This window comes from Dysidea avara, chromosome 2 (assembly GCF_963678975.1).
Source record: "Dysidea avara chromosome 2, odDysAvar1.4, whole genome shotgun sequence".
Taxonomy (NCBI): domain Eukaryota; kingdom Metazoa; phylum Porifera; class Demospongiae; order Dictyoceratida; family Dysideidae; genus Dysidea; species Dysidea avara.
In genome coordinates this window covers 45679796-45699104 of record NC_089273.1, presented here as the reverse complement: position 1 = coordinate 45699104, position 19309 = coordinate 45679796, and the positions used below count along the sequence as shown (strand labels likewise).

General features: G+C 38.7%; 1 protein-coding gene and 1 non-coding gene across 3 annotated transcripts in view; one reads left to right on the top strand and one right to left on the bottom strand.

Annotated features, from left to right (window-relative positions):
- LOC136247455 (dynein axonemal heavy chain 1-like) overlaps window positions 1-19309 on the top strand; it is an 83486-nt gene that overhangs the window by 37781 nt on the left and 26396 nt on the right. For both annotated transcript variants that reach the window (XM_066039168.1, XM_066039169.1), the window contains 20 exons: window positions 6386-6527; window positions 6748-6903; window positions 7021-7154; window positions 7332-7509; window positions 7657-7797; window positions 7983-8212; window positions 8325-8472; window positions 12166-12234; window positions 12559-12717; window positions 13092-13271; window positions 13796-13933; window positions 14684-14764; window positions 14911-14993; window positions 15319-15520; window positions 15763-15860; window positions 17637-17742; window positions 18073-18186; window positions 18368-18517; window positions 18571-18657; window positions 18837-18943. In XM_066039168.1, the coding sequence (XP_065895240.1) occupies window positions 6386-6527; window positions 6748-6903; window positions 7021-7154; window positions 7332-7509; window positions 7657-7797; window positions 7983-8212; window positions 8325-8472; window positions 12166-12234; window positions 12559-12717; window positions 13092-13271; window positions 13796-13933; window positions 14684-14764; window positions 14911-14993; window positions 15319-15520; window positions 15763-15860; window positions 17637-17742; window positions 18073-18186; window positions 18368-18517; window positions 18571-18657; window positions 18837-18943 (2703 nt within the window). The remainder of the gene's footprint in view (window positions 1-6385; window positions 6528-6747; window positions 6904-7020; window positions 7155-7331; window positions 7510-7656; window positions 7798-7982; window positions 8213-8324; window positions 8473-12165; window positions 12235-12558; window positions 12718-13091; window positions 13272-13795; window positions 13934-14683; window positions 14765-14910; window positions 14994-15318; window positions 15521-15762; window positions 15861-17636; window positions 17743-18072; window positions 18187-18367; window positions 18518-18570; window positions 18658-18836; window positions 18944-19309) is intronic.
- On the bottom strand, window positions 14193-14274 carry Trnal-cag (transfer RNA leucine (anticodon CAG)). Its single transcript has one exon. It is a non-coding gene; the product is annotated as a tRNA-Leu (tRNA).

Sequence of the window (19309 nt, the reverse complement as noted above, 5' to 3'; positions counted from 1 at the left end):
CAGCTACAAACAGATCACCCTGTAGAGAGTTCAGCTACAAACAAATCACCCTACAGAGAGTTTGGCTACAAAGAAACCATCATGTAGAGAGTTCAGCTGCAAACAAATCACCCTGTACAGAGTTCAACTACGAAAAGATCACCTTTAGAGAGTTCAGCTACAAACAGGTCACCCTGTAGAGAGATCAGCTAGAAGAAACTACCTTGTAGAGAGTTCAGCTACAAAGAAACCACCATGTAAAGAGTTCAGCTGCAAACAAATCACCTGTAGAGAGTTCAGCTAGAAATAAATCACCCTATAGAGAGATCAACTAGAAGAAGCTACCTTGTAGAGAGTTCAACTACAAAGAAACCACCATGTAAAGAGTTCAGCTGCAAACAAATCACCTGTAGAGAGTTCAGCTACAAACAAATCACCCTATAGAGAGATCAACTAGAAGAAGTCACCTTGTAGAGAGTTCAGCTACAAAGAAACCACCCTGTATCTTTTTCTGCTTCCTGTGGTAAAGAAAAAAAAGATAGTTTAAAAAGCTCCAAAGCTGGCCATAGGCCGGCTTTGTGGTATACAAATACAAAAAAAAGTGAAACAGCCAAGCTATAAAGAAAAAGAGTGCAGCACTCAAAAAGGCTATGGTGAAAAAAGATGTGAAATCCAAGGTGGCGGCTAAGAAATGGCTGTGATGGTAGGTTAATGGTAAAAATTTTAAATAACGACAATTCAGGTGAATTTTATGCCAAAACCAAGTGGCACCAAATTCAGCTGAATTGTCGTTATTAAAATTTTAACCATTAACCTGCCATCACAGCTATTTCTTGGCTGCCACCTGGATTTCACATCTTTTTTCACCATGGCCTTTTTGAGGGCCGCACTCTTTTTTTACAGCTTGGCTGTTTTGGATTAGATTGTATCTATCCAGACTGTTGTATAAGTGTACATATCAAATCTGCATACGGTTTACTATTAAACAGTATTACCGTATTTCTTCTTATAAAACCCCAGGCTTTTATTTCTTTCCCGGCCTGTAAACCAATGGGGTTTTTATTTGAGACCGGGAATTTATTTAGGGTTGGTCCAACCGACGCCCGCCGTTTAATGGAATTTGGGTGGTGGTGGTAGAATGGGATTGCTGCAATGGTAAGCAGAAAACAGTGATACAGTGTGTTTAATATATAAACACGTGTAAGGCAAGGTTTAAAATGGTTGGAAAATAGTCATATCTGCATGCATACGGGCTTGCCCTAACTACTCACGTGACTACTCGTAGTATCTTCATCCCTCAGAAGTCTCTTAACTCAAGCATGAAGAAACAGAGGCAACAAGGGAAACTATTAAAGCCATTAACAGTTGACTCAAGTAATAGCCCGGGCCTCTATTTTAGACCAGGCGCTTATTTTAGAAATCCCCTGGCTTATAATTGAGACAGGTGTTTAATCGAATGTGGCTTTTGTACAAGGAAGTATAGTACATGAACACTTACTGATAGTCTGATCACCGAAAATTAAAGTGGTTTGGACACTCAAGAGAAATGCTCCGTGCAAGGTGAATATTAACTGCATTATAACACTTAGATCACCGCCTATGCTTGTGTGTGCAAAAAGTACATCACTCGGCTTCACCTTGTATTGTATAAGCCTCTTGACACATACCCTCATAGGCACACGCGGTAGTGATTTAACTATAATGAGGAAGTTGCTTTCTTGGCTACAACCTTCACATGGAGCAATTATATGGATGCCTATGCAAATAGTTCTTGGAGGTTTTGATCGTCATTTATTGGTAATATTTTCTATTGATCTATTGGTAATCAAATTCGGTGCAATTGCAGCACTTGATTGTAGAACTTATTACTTTAATAACTAACATTATGGGATGGAAGTGCTTTTCATTGTAGCACTCGTGTTGCAATAATGCTGTTCAGCCATGGTTTTAGTTTCAAATAAATCTTGCATTCAGATGTATGTATTTTGCACATGCCACTGATTTATGGAACTACAGTAGCGGTCAAAAAAGTTCCCATTGTGTTTGCATTAGGTTGTTCTACCTTTGTGTTGTGTTCGCTAAGTGGTACGTTTGCATTACTCGTTCCGGTTTTTGTGCGTTTTTAGGCTTACCGGTTTATGGAGCGTTGAAGGGATGCTGGTAATAAATCGATCGATGAAACACAGAATTTAACAGTGTGACGGTCTATTTATCAGGTTAGCAATCATATAGCTATTTGTACATTTCTATAATTTGGATTCGTCGAGAGCGCCTACAGTGACCAGCCCGGAAAGTCTACCTAGTAGGAACTGGACTGCAAACTACCACAAGCACACACACACAAACAATTTGCATGGCATATTTATTGAAAGTTTAATAAGTGATTTGTTCACTGGCAGGCTGTGACTAGACTCAAAAGTCTACAAAGCAGCTGAGTTAGTTGTCAATGAAGATAATATATCCATGAAGGCTGCCATGAGTTACACAAAATAAAAATTGATTAAACCTAACCTGTGGCTGTGAGAGCGTAAGTCCGAGCACAAGCTGCCAAATCACTAAATTGGCGTGACCATGGGGGGTTTAAATGGTGAAAGTTTTTGTTATGTGAAGTGTTGTGACAAAGCCGCTACTCGGCTACATATTTCTCATACTAAAGTTAGTATAATACAGAACATTGGATGAGCTACAGAAGAATGAAGAGTTTTGTCTTCAGCTGATAGGTTTGCCAGTTGTTTGTAACTCCTCTCTTCCCTTTGCTGCTGCTGGCAAAGTAAGTGTTGGTTGTCTAGCTGGATAAAAAGAAATAGACACACATAGGTTAGAAATAGCTATATAAAATATAGTAGCCATCGGATATAGTACAAGCTAAGCATAGTTTTTGTTTGTAAACACCATTCTCGCTTGCCATTAGGCAGATTACAGCTCCGTTATAATAGTAATAATCTTCTGCTGTTAACTAAAATGGAAAATAAACTACAGGCACTTAATTAAATCATGATAACTTACAAACGCAGTCCTCTACCAAGACGCAACTTACACCATTGGGTTCTCCATGAACAGGCGGATCCATTGCTGGGTAAGTTTTGGCTTCCAAGCCTTGCCTATGACCAGGGCGAGGCCAAAACTGTAAGAAAAACGATTGTGAACCGTCCGTCCAAGGCAAGGCAGATTAATGGTGCAGCAAGCCACACAAGTGCTAATTTTGCATGTCATGAATAGAAATAGGTTCATGATGTAATAACTTGTTGCATTTTATTGCATCATGCCACAAAATGGCTACTTGTAGTGATCTTCTAATGGGAGAATTGTAAACAAAGCAATGGTAATGGTATTAATTTGTACTGTTTTACTCGTATGGTAACTCCTCTGCAGTTCACATCTTTGTTCAATCGCAGCTCTGCCCCAAACATTGTGATAATATAGGCTAGCGCTGCTGTTCTTGTGGCTACATTTCTAAGTGCTCCAGTACATCAATCAGAGCATTCAGGCTGATTGTTCTGCTTGTATTTAAATAACCTGTCTAGATTTGTAATTCAAGAACAAAATTCCAAGTTGTTGTAGCAGGCTGTATGGAAGTGAGAATTGTTGTTCACTACCAAACCACAATTTCTGAATAATTATGTAAAACCACATCAAATGCTTATTGCACTTGTACAACTTTAGCACTCGTATGGCTTGGCATACTGCTCCCTTGAACTACATAGTAGTCTTCTCAAGACTATGTGTGTAATAGTTCTTACGTGTACTAACCAGTATATATGCACTGACTCTTATACCATTAAATACAGATAGAACAATATGTGAATACTCTTGTAGTTGTGATATCACCCAGCCCCTTGATCAAGCGACAGCGTACAATGACAATATTATCTGATCAATATTGTATTAAGAGTTAATGCAAAAAATTCAAATACATACATATTTCTGAAGCTCCTTATATAGACTACACACACACAGATCTCAGTTATTATACACACAGGGTTCATTGTATGTACACCTCCAATTGTACAATCAAGACACCTTTCCTTCCATCCCTACTAGGATTACACAATCTCATTTCTAGATCACTAGTAATAGTATCATTAAGATCACGATAGAACCATGGTTGAGTAGAATCATCACAACAGGTATTACCAGCACAGTCTAATCCATCCCATAAAGGGTCGTCAAAATAATACTCGCCATTCTGAGAAATATTGGCAGTTCCTGATTCGCAATAATAATCACCTCCTACGAAAGGGGGAGGGGTAAAAGCAACACATGGACAGTTACCTCTGTATGAAGTCAAATTGTCAGAAACTCCAGCAGTAAAGGACCAAATGTGTTTACGAGGGTTACTACTATAAGTGATGGATAATCCATTCATATACATGGTATCCAGTGATCCTCCGTTGTAGTAAGATAAAAATGCTGCGGTATGTCCTAATTGATATCCCCTGGCTCTACCGCACACCTTCTGGTAACCGTGTCCATTAGTGGAGAAGTTGGCAGATGAGCAAATATTGTCTTCATTAAGTGTACGACAGTAACTAACACTAGAATGCGTTTCCTTACTCCATCCACTGGGACAATCCCCACCAGTAGTGATATCAACGTTGGCTATACGTCTCCATCCTCCTCCCACACCAGCACATGTTGGAATAAAGTCAGCGGCAATTGCTGTCATGTTACAATATATCCATTGGTCACTATTGATACGATAATATCCTGATTTGTCACCAGTTTCAGGATTATTGTTGTAGATGTCCTCACAAGATGATCCAGTATAAGTCATCCCACAATAAACCTTCCTGGGACCATCTAGTATCCAATAATATCCTGACCTGTCATGACTCTCTGGATTATTAGTATAGATCTCCTCACAAGACTCACCAGGGTAGAATGGTGATTTAAAATGATACACATCACAGTGGTCAGTAGCCATCACTAGTTCCTTAGTGAGGATCAGTGTTATAATATAATAGTGTAGTAATAACGACATATTGGACAATACACACAGTTTACTGTCTTATCAGCTCCAGCTACACATGCAGTATTTATAGGATTCGTTTGAAGACACAGAGTTGTTATTTTGGTTGATAAAGAACCATTTAACATGTGTTGGAGTGTTCTTGAACATACAACAACCCAGCTGTAAAAAAATATAGACCTCAACAAGTTGTGCAGTACCTACATAGGTGATGGGTGGGCCATTGAAAGTGGTGGTAGAAATTGAAAGTACAATGTGACAATGGAAACCTTACATTTCCACCTCAGTTATAATGGAGTGTACTGCTAGTGGCTTTAATGCTCTTCCTTGCTGCTGCTGCTGTGTCACATTAGTGTTTAAGAACCTCTGAGGTGAAAGGGCTACAGGTAGTATATGCGAGTTTGTATACATGTAGATATGCACTATCAGGAGCTTATGACTTCAGCAGTGAAGGAGCATGAAACTGAATTCCGTAACTTATGTAACAGCACTTGAAATAAAATAAAAATTGCTTTACGTCACGCACAAATGGTTACATAATGTGCTATCATGTGCATTTCCACATATGGCTTCAAATAACAAGATTGTGCTTTCCTTATATGGAAACCCATCAGCAATAAATGAATTGTGATGGCACCCAGCAGGCTAGTGAGTTTGATGCTCTTTGCTGCCTTCAGTGGCTCATAAACTCCTCGGATCATGCAACTGTTTTCCAATATTATCATTTTACATTTGTTATTTACCAATGACCTTTGCCTTTTAGTCCAATACTATGTGTGCAGAGACATGAGATATAATGTCATTTCAATAAATGATGTCACCTTTAGTGCTCATATACTATACAAGTGGGTTTATGGTAATCAGTAATAGCTTGGTATGGTAGACGTCAGTGAGATAATTGAATCAATGGAGTTGTTATTATTGTCATCAGTCCAGCTGTAATAAAGTCGACAACTTCATCCTACTATGTTAGAGTTAAAACAGTCTTACTTAGGTTGAAAGTGAAACACCGAAATTGAAACGAAATACCTCCAACACATTGCCAACAATATACATTATATTAATTATATTATACTTGTAAAGTGAGTATGTAGCAGCTGTTAAAGATGGGATGGTGTGAAAGAGAAAGTGTCGTTATTCCATAGAGGCAATATATCTCTGTATTGTAAGGGACAAATTATGAGCAAGAACTTTTTGAGGCATTGTTGAAGAAAGCACAGAGCTACCTGCATGTGCGTGAAAATTGAATTGGTGTTTTTCTTGTTAATATTGCACTGATATGGCATACTGGCATACTAAGGTAGAATAATCGCCATGCGCCTCTACAAAAAAGTCAAATAATTGACTCTTAAAATTATTGCATATACCTCCGATCAATTATTTGCTTTTTATGTTGGTCTTTTCCATTGAAATTTTTACTCATATTTCCCTGTGTAGATGGACCACATTGGGCTGGCCTCGTAAGATCCAAGAGCAGAGCGAAAATTGCACCAAACAATTAGAACAAGATGAGGAGCGGTTTCAGAAGAATCTCAGCAATGACCAGGCAACATTTGAGGATCGTCTTGACTCCTTAGAGGTATTGTATATGTTGTAGTGGTGAAGCTTGATATTTCTGCGTATGTACATGTTACATTTTGTGAAGCTGTTTTTTATTTTCATTTGAATAATTGGTGACCAAATTTGGGAGTTCTCAGGTGTCCGCATTATTTGATTCTAGTTTACTACGTACATACTCATGACATTTCACATCACATTGTACACACACGCACATGCTAACACATATTGTCACATATTAGATGGTGGTAGCTGGTTTCTCTGGTCATACTGACCTCACTAAAGCTGCTGAGATCAGCAATGATGTACGACGTGTTGTGAAGAACCTCAAGGAGTGTCAGGACCTTTCTTTACTGTATAACCAGCGTGAGCGTCTGTTTAATATGAACGTTACCCAGGTTTGCATGAGTGTGTGTGCTCTTGTTCTACATACGTGTTATGCTTCATGTGTTCTGTACTATTTTATGTGTGCATGTTCTGAATAATGTTACGTGTTACATGTCATTGTCCTGTAGTATGACAAGGTGGCCAAACTCACTAAGGATTTTGAACCTTATAAGAACTTGTGGATGACTGCAGCTGATTGGTTGAGATGGCATGAGAGTTGGATGAATGACTCCTTGGCTAATATTGACCCTGAGCAACTAGCGTAAGTGACTTGCATATATACAAAGAGCGATGATTTACGCACGCACGCACGCACGCACGCACGCACGCACGCACGCACGCACGCACGCACGCACGCATGCACAGGCTAGCTTGTTTGTGTAAACATTTATGAAGAATATAATCCTGTGATTATCAATACATTATATACTCCACACAGTGCCAATGTCAACAATGCATTCCGTACCATTCACAAGTGTACTAAACACTTCAAGGATATACCAGGTTGTCTGGATGTGGCACAAGAGATCAAGAAACAGATTGAAGAGTTTAAACCATTTATACCACTAATACAAGGTCTACGTAACCAAGGAATGAGGAACCGTCACTGGGAACAGGTGTGTATGTTTGTGTGTGTGTGTGTGTGTGTGTGTGTGTGTTGTATGCGTGTGTGTGTGTTAGTGTGTGTATTTGTGTGCGTGCATGTGTGCTTGCGTGTGTTATGTCTGTACTACACTGTGTCTTTGTTGTTACCTATGCTATAGTTATCAGAAGAGTTGGGGATGAATATTCGACCTCGTGCTAACCTCACTTTTGCTAAGTGTCTGGAGATGAAGTTAGATGAACACATTGAGACCATTGCTAAAGTGTCTGAGATTGCTGGGAAAGAATTCTCCATTGAACAGGTTAGTGTAAAAGTACTTCTATGGTCTTGTCTGTTGTATGTATTTGTTTGTATGTGTTTGTGTGGTGCTTTAGAAGTGTGCCTTAGTATAATAAATAACCTCACTGCTACAGTCACTTCTTTACTGAGACGATAATTTTAGTCTCTATGAATAATTCACTATGTTCATATACATGGTACTATTAGGCACTTGATAAAATGGAAGAGGAATGGGAGCCGATTCTACTGGAGATTATAGCATATAAGGAGACTGGTACTTATATCATGAGGTCGGGTGATGAGTCAGCACAACAGCTGGATGATCACATCGTGATGACCCAGGCCATGTCATTCTCTCCTTATAAGAAACCATTTGAGGCCAGGATCATGACTTGGGAGAACAAGCTACGTATTACCCAAGATGTAATGGAAGAATGGTACAATGTGTGTGTGTGTGTGTGTGTGCATGTGTGCGTGCATTCGTTTGTGTGTGTGTGTGTGTGTGCACATAAACGTACGAATATTTGGATCTTGTCCTCATGTTCACAGGATGTTATGTCAGAGGTCATGGTTGTACCTGGAGCCGATATTCAGTTCAGAAGATATCAACAGACAGTTACCAGTGGAAAGTAAGAGATACCAGACCATGGACCGGATGTGGAGGAAGATCATGAATGGAGCTAAGAAAGATCCCAAGGTGATTATCTACTTGTGTTGAATAAATGTTTCGATATCTCAGCTTAATTACTGCCAATTATTTGCTAATTACATTGAAACTAGATTGTGTGCATGTCTACCACTTTTCTCTTTGGCTTCCAAACTAAAACCCACAATTGATTGTTTTGTGTACTATTATAAATGATTCTACACAATACTTGTGACTCATTTTGTAATTCATCAATTATTTTATTTTTTTGGAGAAGGCCCTTCTACAGTGTAGTGGGGACCTTGTCATACAGATGGTAGCACTGTATATTAGGAATCTTAAAGAACTGGGCTTTTCCAGTCAAATCCCTTCATGACAGCTTGGCAGCATTGGGGCTAGACGTAACCAAGCCCAAAATTCAAAAATGCCTTCAGATCAATCCCAAACCCTTCCATAAATTTCCTATGTGGTTTTAACTTATAACAGAGCTTTACGCCCGCTGACTGATAAACTAATGCCTCCAGCCAAGCATAACTCAACAATGGATAATGCTACAGGCTTGATTTCTTCACTGTTCAATGTCGCTTTGTCCCAAGATGTGCCTTTTTGCCAACCACAATATATACAATACATGCTCCATGGACTTTCCTTTGTCTTCCTTTGTGCTCCAGTTCTTTTCGCTCATAACACAAAGTAACGATGCGATACAGTGGCTGTGCTGGCTGTTGTGCTTATCACCCTTATTTTCCATAGCAACTTGATTGATTACAGAGGTGGTTTTCTTACTGTTCTTCATGTAACACTGTATAACAGGCAAAGCATAGCTGATAACATGGCATAATGGCTGCCTCCCTTTCTGTTATGTCACTGATTGTTGAGGTGCACATTCTGAAGCTAAATTACTTTTAGGTATCATTCTTTTAATGTGGTATGTACTGGTTCAATTATGTTATTAATAAGTAAACACACAAGCAGGGATTTTTCTAGAAAATAAATTCTGGGGGCAATCCGAGTTTTTCAGAAATTGAGGGGGGGGAGAACTTAAATCACCTGTTTACTCAGGCTGGTTGAGGCAGAGCTCGGGGGGGGAGGGGGGGAGGAAATCATTTTCAGGAGGGGAAAATGCCCCCCCTAGAAAAATCCCTGACACAAGTAAAAGGAGAAATCAGGATCAAAGAAAAAAAAAAAGTGGTGAAACAAGAGCATTAACATGTTTGTTATGTAATGCATTACTTAGTAGAGTAACGATCCGTTACATATTACTAGTTCAAGCAATGTAGCACATTTTGCTGTAACTACATGTTACACTCAGCACTGTGTAGGAGTGCTTATGTCATACTATATAGAACTAAAACCCACAACCAAATATTGCAAGTACTACGAATGCTCACAGTTTAAATGCAATAGTCCTATTATAGTGTATACTATAAAACTAACCATTTTTTGAAAGGATCCACTGCAAGAAATTGTGGTGGGTCTTGTTACAATGTTTTAAACTCATTGACAATTGTTTGGTTACAGTATGCTATCACTTTAACATCGGACTTCAACTGTGTTGCTCGGAGCTTAACCATCACATTGCATGGTCTGTATCTAGCAAGTGATATACTGTGATAGTAGCAGAGAAGGTTGGACGTCCTTTGTGTACTACTAAAACCAATTACCCAAAATTCATTTTATTGAAGATGGTAATGTGGTATAATTCTGCTTATAGATGTCAAACATGACAAGTCTGGTGATTTTGTCTTCACCACACCGCAACTTATTATTTTCACTCAAGAGATTTTTACAAAACAAAGTACATTTCATTGAAGCTGTCATGAAGTGCGTATTAATATCTAAAGAACCCCAGCAAACCACTTTGTTTTTATTATTGCAGCTATCAAGGGTCACGTGAAATACCAAATGTAATTAATTTAGGTGACACCTACCTCTTCTGAAAAAGTGGTTTGCTGATGCCCATCCAATTCAGTGATATACTTTCTGCCAAATATAATGCCTAATGATATGGGCTTGATTTCTTCACTGTTTGACATTGTTTAGGCTTTTGATTGAAAGAAATTACTGATGAAATTATTCAATAAAGTCTTTTTAAATATTCAAAGCATTCAGAGAAATGCAGATAGTTATATAAAATTTAGCAAGCACAATTTTAGTGCATGCTATATATGGTGGCTGTGTGCAAAACTAAAAATATAATACTAGATACATGGTTGTGCAATACTTTATATTGTAAACTTAAACCCACAATTAAAAGTTACTTATAATACTATAAATAAGTCACAATAGTTGAGTACTGTATATAGTGCTTTATCTGTTATAGAGAACTGTCATTTTTTGGAAAGATCCATCTGCACAATTTTGTAGTGTGATCTTGTAACATCTCTAATGATTAAAAGTACTGGTGTAAAAGTGTCATTACATCCCAGTGCGTGGGAGTATCAAAGCGCTGCGCTGGGTTATAACTACCATACAGCTAGACAGAGCGGCGCTGCTACTGTACGATATATTAGTTATCACCCAGTGATAACTAACTTATCACCCTGTTGTGGAGCCACTCAGTCTCTTTCGTGACATCTTAATAACCGCGAATGGCATTGTTTACCAATGGAACAAAGCCAAATAAGGAAATATTGATACAAAACACACCAATACAGCACTTAAAACTAGCTAAATCTTACAAGAAAACTGTTAATCCTTTACACAATAACACTACAAGTTACCAATACGATAGTTTAACAAATGTCAAGAATAGTCCGTGACGATTTTCACTCCAGCAATCACTCCCAACGGTCACTATGGTGAAGAACTAACTTCCTCTAGCTTCATCGTTCTATCTGTAACCACTTGTTGGTCTTTATTTTTCTCTTGCACACCACGCAACACCACCATACCAACTTCTGACAAAGGCGAATCGTACCTGGAACCGCTGCTTCATAGCACCGGCCTTCGCTACAGTTTGTAGGCAGTATGTAAGGTCTCTCTTGTAGCTACGAAGTAGAATCTCCACACAATTCGGACGAAATCTTGAGCACAGTGACAGGAACTCAAACCGGAACTTAATTTACTATCCGTAAACTTCTGCACACTCCCGCGCACGGGGATATAAAATAGTTATATCCCGTATACTCGGATGATATCATTGTTATTACACTCGTACCGGGATATAACTATAACTTATTCTCTGTGACTGTATTGAATTATTGTAAAGTTTATATTTTTTTCTGGCAAGAGGCTATCCTCACATTGTCACATGATGACTTCACAGTAGTGAGTGTATTATATGTAGCTCAGATGCAATGTACACTTAAGCCATGAATGCATGTCAACTTGCTTCTTAGCCCAATCTTACAAGCATCTTCAAGCACATGTAATAGGGAACCAGTTCTCATGAAACATGCTTGTGAGTGCTCTACTTTAAAGGTAGCAAGTACTCGTAAAACACACTCTCGGGCACTCTTTAAGCAGTGTGAGCACTTGCAAGACATACTGGCAATAGCGAAGGCCTACAACCACTCTTGGTAAGCCATATTGCATGGAACATTTTACAAATGCTTGACTGATCAGCAGTGTAGGCGGGTGACCATACTAAAATATGAACGCTGTCATTTTCGGACTATCATTCATTGTCATTTTTAAACCAAATGTACAGATATATGTGAGGGACTTTTCCTTATGTAAGACTCAAGTTGTAGTAATCAGTGTGTATCTGCTATCATCTTGTACTAATAAATCTCTTGACAGGTGATCTCATTTTGTCCTGATGCCAGACTACTGGAGAACATCAAAGAATGTAATAAACTGCTTGACCAGGTACGTGTGTGTGTCTAGTTCTGTAATATTTGCAGTTTTACATATATAATATTTCACATACCCAGTACATGTGCACACACACACACACGCACGTCACGCACGCACACACACACACACACACACACACACACACATGCATGTCACGCACGCACACACACACACACACACATGCACGTCACGCACGCACGCACACACACACACACACACACACACACACACACACACACACACACACACACACACACACATGCATGCACGTCACGCACGCACACGCACACACACACACACACACTGCACTTTTCTACTGCTGTTTGTTCCATTCAGGTTCAGAAAGGACTGAGTGATTATTTGGAAACCAAGAGATCAGCATTTCCAAGATTCTATTTCTTGTCTGATGATGAACTATTGGAGATCTTGTCACAGACTAAGGACCCCACTGCTGTGCAGCCTCATTTGAGGAAGTGTTTTGAGAATATTGCAAGAGTGAGTGTGTAGGTGTCTAGTAGAGTAGTGTGTTTGTACATGCGTGCGTATGTGCCTGTGTGTGGGTGTAGTTTGTGTATGTGAATATGCAAATATATGGACTACAGGTATATGAATTCTTGTGTTGTGCACACACAGAAAATGCAACATATCAAAGCCTCTGAGTGTGGTACATTGCCCAGTTAACCAGTACTGAGTTACCCGTGTAATAGTCCATGCAGGTGAATTGTTTTGGGGCATTAGCATGTGTACATGGTATGGTTGTATACCATACACACACACACACACACACAATGGCAGACAAACTCAGCCATTGACTTTAATAATTCATACACTCATTAAACAATTCAAACTGGTTTGTCTTCTCACTACAGTTAAAATTTGAGGAAGACCTTGCCATCACAAAGATGTTCTCAGCTGAAGGAGAAGAGGTGCCGTTCACAGAGAGCCTCTATCCGAAGGGTAACGTTGAGGACTGGCTACTGACTGTGGAGAATGTCATGAGGTCTAGCTTGAAACAGATCATTAAAGACTCACTTGATGATTATGTACAAGTTAGTAACAATCTAGTGTTAGTACAATACAGCAGAACCTCCCTGTAATGGACACTGGTGGACCAACAAGCTGTATATTACTGGAGGATCAAATCACCACATTATTTTTTCATTTAACAGTGTTTAATATTGTGATCCGGACTCCCAGTATTAACAGGCTTTAACGTTCTCACAAGTGTTAAGAATCTTCTGCACATTTTTGCTGTATTGTAAAGGCTTTCAAGTATAATTAAACGAAGCCAGGCCTGCTGAGGCCAATGTTTTGACATTGAGGATATGCGATTGTGCTCTTAGTATAGAGAATCCTTTTAAGCCTGTACCTCTATAGAGTCAATTGTGTGCATACAAATATAGCTTGATATGTACATATGTTTGTACACATGCATGCCTGCTTAAGGCCTTCTTGATTGTTTCATCCATACTGATAATTGCGTATCTTGATTTCCCATGATACCACAAAGAATCAATAAAAAATATTTATTCATATGTATACACTGATATACTATTGATTCCTCATACTATAGATCCCTCGTACAGAGTGGGTGTTAAAATGGCCAGGTCAGGTGGTGATCGCTGGTTGTCAGACATTCTGGACCACTGTGGTATCAGAGGCAATCACTCAGGATGACCTGGATAACCTCTATCAACGATTACTAGACCAGGTAAGTGTAATGTCACACGTTATAGCCAGTTCTACACAAATGCCTGGCCTTGTACAGGGTAGGATATAGAGCATTACAACTAAATAATGCTGGGTAATTCAGCTATCCTGTCTTGTTAAAATAGTCTAGTGCTTATACACACTTGTTTTGTATGTAGGTCAGTTGTTATAATGTGAGAAACCATATGGTTGCACAGAAAAGGTATAGAAAAGAAAAAAATTGAAAAAAGAAAAAAAGGTATAGAAAAGAAAAAAAAGATTGACAGGAGTGGGATTCGAACCCACGCCACCTAAGTGACTGGTGCCTGAAACCAGCGCCTTAGACCACTCGGCCATCCTGTCTTATTGATGTCATGTGTGATTTAGGAATGTTTTATTTGGTATCTCCTGTGTGTAAAGACCATATGCTGTTTGAATGCATGTTGATTTCCCCAAGAGAAGAAAAAAAAAAGAAAACAGGAGTGGGATTCAAACCCACATAACCACCAAAGTGACTGGTGCCTTAAACCAGTGCCTTAGACCACTCAGCCATCCTGTCTTGACGATGTCATGTGTGATTTTCCCATGCTTTCTTTGGCTGCTCAGTCATCCTGTCTTGTTAATTTGTCAAGAGCAAGTTTTTTTTTTTTATCCATTGGGCTATCTTACTCATCAGCACCAAGAAATGCATTATATACTACTAAACATGCTGCACCATAATATTACACTCCTATTTCATGTTTATGTGTGTACACATCATTATATTTTCTAGTTAGCAGATTTGGTTGGATTAGTTCGTGGCAAACTGAAGAAGATAGCACGTATGATGTTGTCAGCATTGATTGTGATTGAGGTATATGCAGTGACTGTTCTATTAGAATATTTTGTTGTAATCTACGAATATAGGGTATTTGAATTGGACACTGGTTACTTTAGTTATAAATATTTCTATGTGTTCTGTTTGAAGTCTAGTAACACATCTTAATACACTTGTCACAGGTTCATGGTAGAGATGTGGTGGCTAAGCTTGTGCAAGAGAAAGTGAAGAATGTTAATGATTTTGAGTGGATCAGCCAACTGAGGTGTGTGTGTGTGTGTGCGTGCGTGCGTGCGTGCGTGCGTGCGTGCGTGCGTGCGTGCATGTGTGTGTGTTAGTACTACAGCATACGTAGCTGTGCATGCGTGTATTGTTTACTTTTATATCATCAAAGTTACTGTGTTTTTTTCCATGAAGTCTTACTTGGCAGTCATTTTATTAGTATTAAGATATCAGTTATGTAAATGGTTCCATACCAGCCAGGCCACCTCAGGATAATGCATAATCCCTCTTTTGTTTAGATGTACAATACCACAGAATTTTGATGTTCAACGTACATAGCACCTTATAATCACCAATACTAATTACAGGTATTATTGGGAGGACGATCTACTGATCAGAGCTGTTAATGCCACATTCAATTATGGGTATGAATACCTTGGTAATACTGGTCGATTGGTGATCACTCCATTAACTGATCGATGTTACCTCACTCTAACTGGTGCCCTCCATCTCAAGTTCGGTGGAGCCCCTGCCGGCCCTGCTGGAACTGGCAAGACAGAAACTACCAAGGTGACCTTTATGTGTGTGTTCGGAGATGGAGGTGGTACAATCTTGTTTGCAAAGACTGTTGAATTAGAGTGCTTAGAGCACAGTTGTGAAGCTTGAATCAACCTGTAATTCTGTTGAGACATATAACGTCTTCTGTCGATGTATGATTCATACATATTTGCTAGCTAGTAAACAGCAGAGTTTAATTTGTTTGTGCATATATACCAATCCATTTGTGAGCTATTTTTTATTGTTTGGTATAGGATTTGGCTAAAGCTATGGCTATACAGTGTGTAGTGTTCAACTGTTCTGATCAACTTGACTTCATGGCCATGGGAAAATTCTTCAAAGGACTGGCAAGGTGACTACATTTTACACAACATCGTATTACACATAGTTATGTTCTTTTGTATTTATTAATCGATCATTGATGTACATAGAACCATTCACAGGAAAGAAATTCAAAAACCATTGTGGCGAATTGGTGCATGTTCCCATTGTTGGTAATGATTTAACTGAATGTACAGGAAAACTACGGAGCTGTCGTGGAGCAGTAAAGAAATTATTAACTAGCTGTTGCTTACACGACAGTGACCTCCAATGCTCAGAAATATCTCCAGAAAGTTTTTCCATATTGGGAACATGCACCAAATTCCCACAACGTTCAGCGTTTTCCTATAATAGTTATAAAGTGCTTTCCCCTGTGATTGTCACTATAGTGATAATAGTTATAAAGTGCTTTCCCCTGTGATTGTCACTATAGTGGTAAATGGATGTAGTAGAACCTGTTAGTACATATAGACACTTAAACATTATGTGCACAATCTAAACACTCAGTTGAGGTCCCAAAAAGGTTAAAGTATCTGTATGTATCCCTTAGTACATCATCTTGATATGTAATCTGGTTTTCAAGATGTTATTTGTGCACAGATTCCACTGTGTACAAATGAAATTACAAAAAGCCGTTAGGTACAGTATGTTACCATTACAACGTAGAAAAAATATGACACCAAAAGGTACAAAAAATGAAGAAGAAAGTTGACACAATGGGCACTTGAATCACAGGCCTCCAGCCCATAGAGCACTGTTCCTACTCACTGTACCATTGGTGTTAGCTGCCAGGTGTTTTTATTTTTGCCATATTTAAATGTCACAAATGTAAATCACTATATATCACTATAATTTATATCTAAGCCATACCCTAACCTAATGTTTTAAAACGTTATCCTAATTAGGGCTGCACCGATTCTAGTATCGGTATCGGGCCGATACTACTGTTTTCATGAAGTATCGGAATCGGCCATTATATTGTTGCAGATACCGATTCTTATCACATGCGAGAATAAAATAACGTTCGTTTGTACTTGCTTATTTTACTAGCACAGTGAACACCTAAAAGCATCAAGTATAACACTAATAACTACCAGCAAAATTACTGATCTATGCTGAAACCTACGTGTGAAAACGTTTTACTGAGAAAAAGATCAATATACTCTAATAGAACAATCAATAACTCTAATAGAGCAATCAGGTAGAAGTGACTGTTTCAGTATTAGAATAAATTATTTTGTGTTTTGTAAGCACCATTATGATATTATCTACACTTCTCCAGAAGAATACTGGAATATCCACTGGTTTGCATTTCAGTGACTTCCTTCTTTGTAAATCTTGATTGGCTACTTCATTATAAACATGAGCCATACTGAAAATGTGTACAAGAATACCATGATATGCACTATATAATAAATGCGTGCACTATGAAGTAGCTACTTTAAGGTACTTGGTATCAGTACTTGTACTTGCAGATACTTCCCAGCTGAGTACTTGGTATTTGAAGCATTGGTAAAAAGTGGAATCGGTGCAGCCTTAATTCTAATCCCACTCGTGCTTCATCCTAATCCTGAAAGCGCTTTTCCTAATCCTAGGGTCCTAATCTTAAGGGCGCTGTTCCTAATCCTAGGGGCGGTTTTCTAACCCTAGGGGTACTGTTGCTAATTCTAGGAACACAGTAAGAGCAAGAATAAGAGCAAAATTATGCGAAATTACGATAATAGACGAAATGGTAGCATACTGTATGTAATGGCTAGTTAAAATTATGTGTGTGTATAATTCAAATATTTTATGTCATGTGATTTAGTGCTGGAGCCTGGGCATGCTTTGATGAGTTCAATCGTATTGACATTGAAGTGTTGTCTGTGGTAGCCCAACAGATCGCAACCATCCAGAAGGCCCAACAACAATATGTGAGTGTAATGGATAAGTTTAGTATGCAAAGTAGGCGTGTATGTAGATGAGTTATGATTGAGTAGTAGGACCTGGATTCAATCAAATCTGAGCAGTAGCAGTGACTGCTCTATTAGAGTGTTTTCTCAAACATATTTGTTCTATTAAAGAAGTTGAACAGGGCCATGTATATTATACTGTAACTGGACTTCAACATGTTCACTTATCTGAACGCTTTTGTGATAAAATAGATGTTTGGGTACCAGTCACTGTATATAACAATTTGTTATAAATGTGTTTTTGGTGCAGTATGTATGTACACGTATCATTCTTAATCCTCCACTACACAGCTGCAGAAGTTTATATTTGAAGGAGTTGAGATAACACTGAAGGCATCATGTGCCGTGTTTATCACAATGAATCCTGGATATGCTGGTAGGACTGAATTGCCTGATAACTTGAAGGTGAGAACTAGATGTTTTTGTATGCGCACGTGTGTGTGTGTGTATTGGGTACAGCAACAACACGTGTATACCCACTACACACATGCATACACACTACATATGCAGACACACATAATTTGGATGATTTTGTTTACATTTATTTATTTGTAGTTGCTATAATATCCTCTCACATCTATTGTAGGCCCTGTTTCGTCCAGTGGCTATGATGGTTCCGGACTACGCCATGATAGCAGAAATCATGTTGTTCTCGTTTGGTTTCAGTGATGCCAAGAAACTTGCAGAGAAAATCGTGACCACCTTCAAATTGTCCTCAGAACAACTTAGCTCCCAGGTATGTTATATAATAGTTGTGTGTATGTCTGTTATAGTCGTACACACTATTAGGACCATTATGATTTTGGTATGAGAGCTGTAAAGACAGTTATTTCAGCTGCTGGTAACTTGAAGAGAGAAAACCCTACCATGAATGAGGTTCGTATGTGTTAGAGTATTTGTGGACAGTTTCATGTTCTATTGGAGTAGTCAAACAAAACTCTATAGAAATGAATTGGCTTGTGTATTAAATTCAATTACTGTTGTGATTGGACTGTTCAGGTGCCATTGTACACCTGTGACCCCTCGTCTCTATTGTAATAATTTTTACCCTGTAGGAGTTGATAGTACTAAGGGCTATCAGAGATGTGAATGTTCCCAAGTTCTTACAAGGTGATCTCAAACTGTTCAATGGAATAGTATCAGATCTGTTCCCCAAGATAAAGTAAGAATGTATGCTAAGGATTATGTGTGACTGTGTCTGCGAAAACAGGACATGTGGCTTTATAATTGAATTAAGCTACAGAATTTACTTATTCTATTCCAGTACTAAGATATGATCTAATTGTGTGATGGTACGTACTTTATGCCCTCATATAATTGTTGAATAAGGACTGAAAATTACATGGCTGTAACACGATGACTTAAAATATTATGATACATGAATTTGTGAAAAAGTAAACACATATGTGGCCCAGTCTGGGTCTGGGAAAACCGGGCTTATCGCCTATTTTTAAGTATCGAGAAATGCCGGTTTTAAGTATTTAGTGTGTTGTAGCTCGCTAATGGTTGAAGCTATGTGTACCAAAAT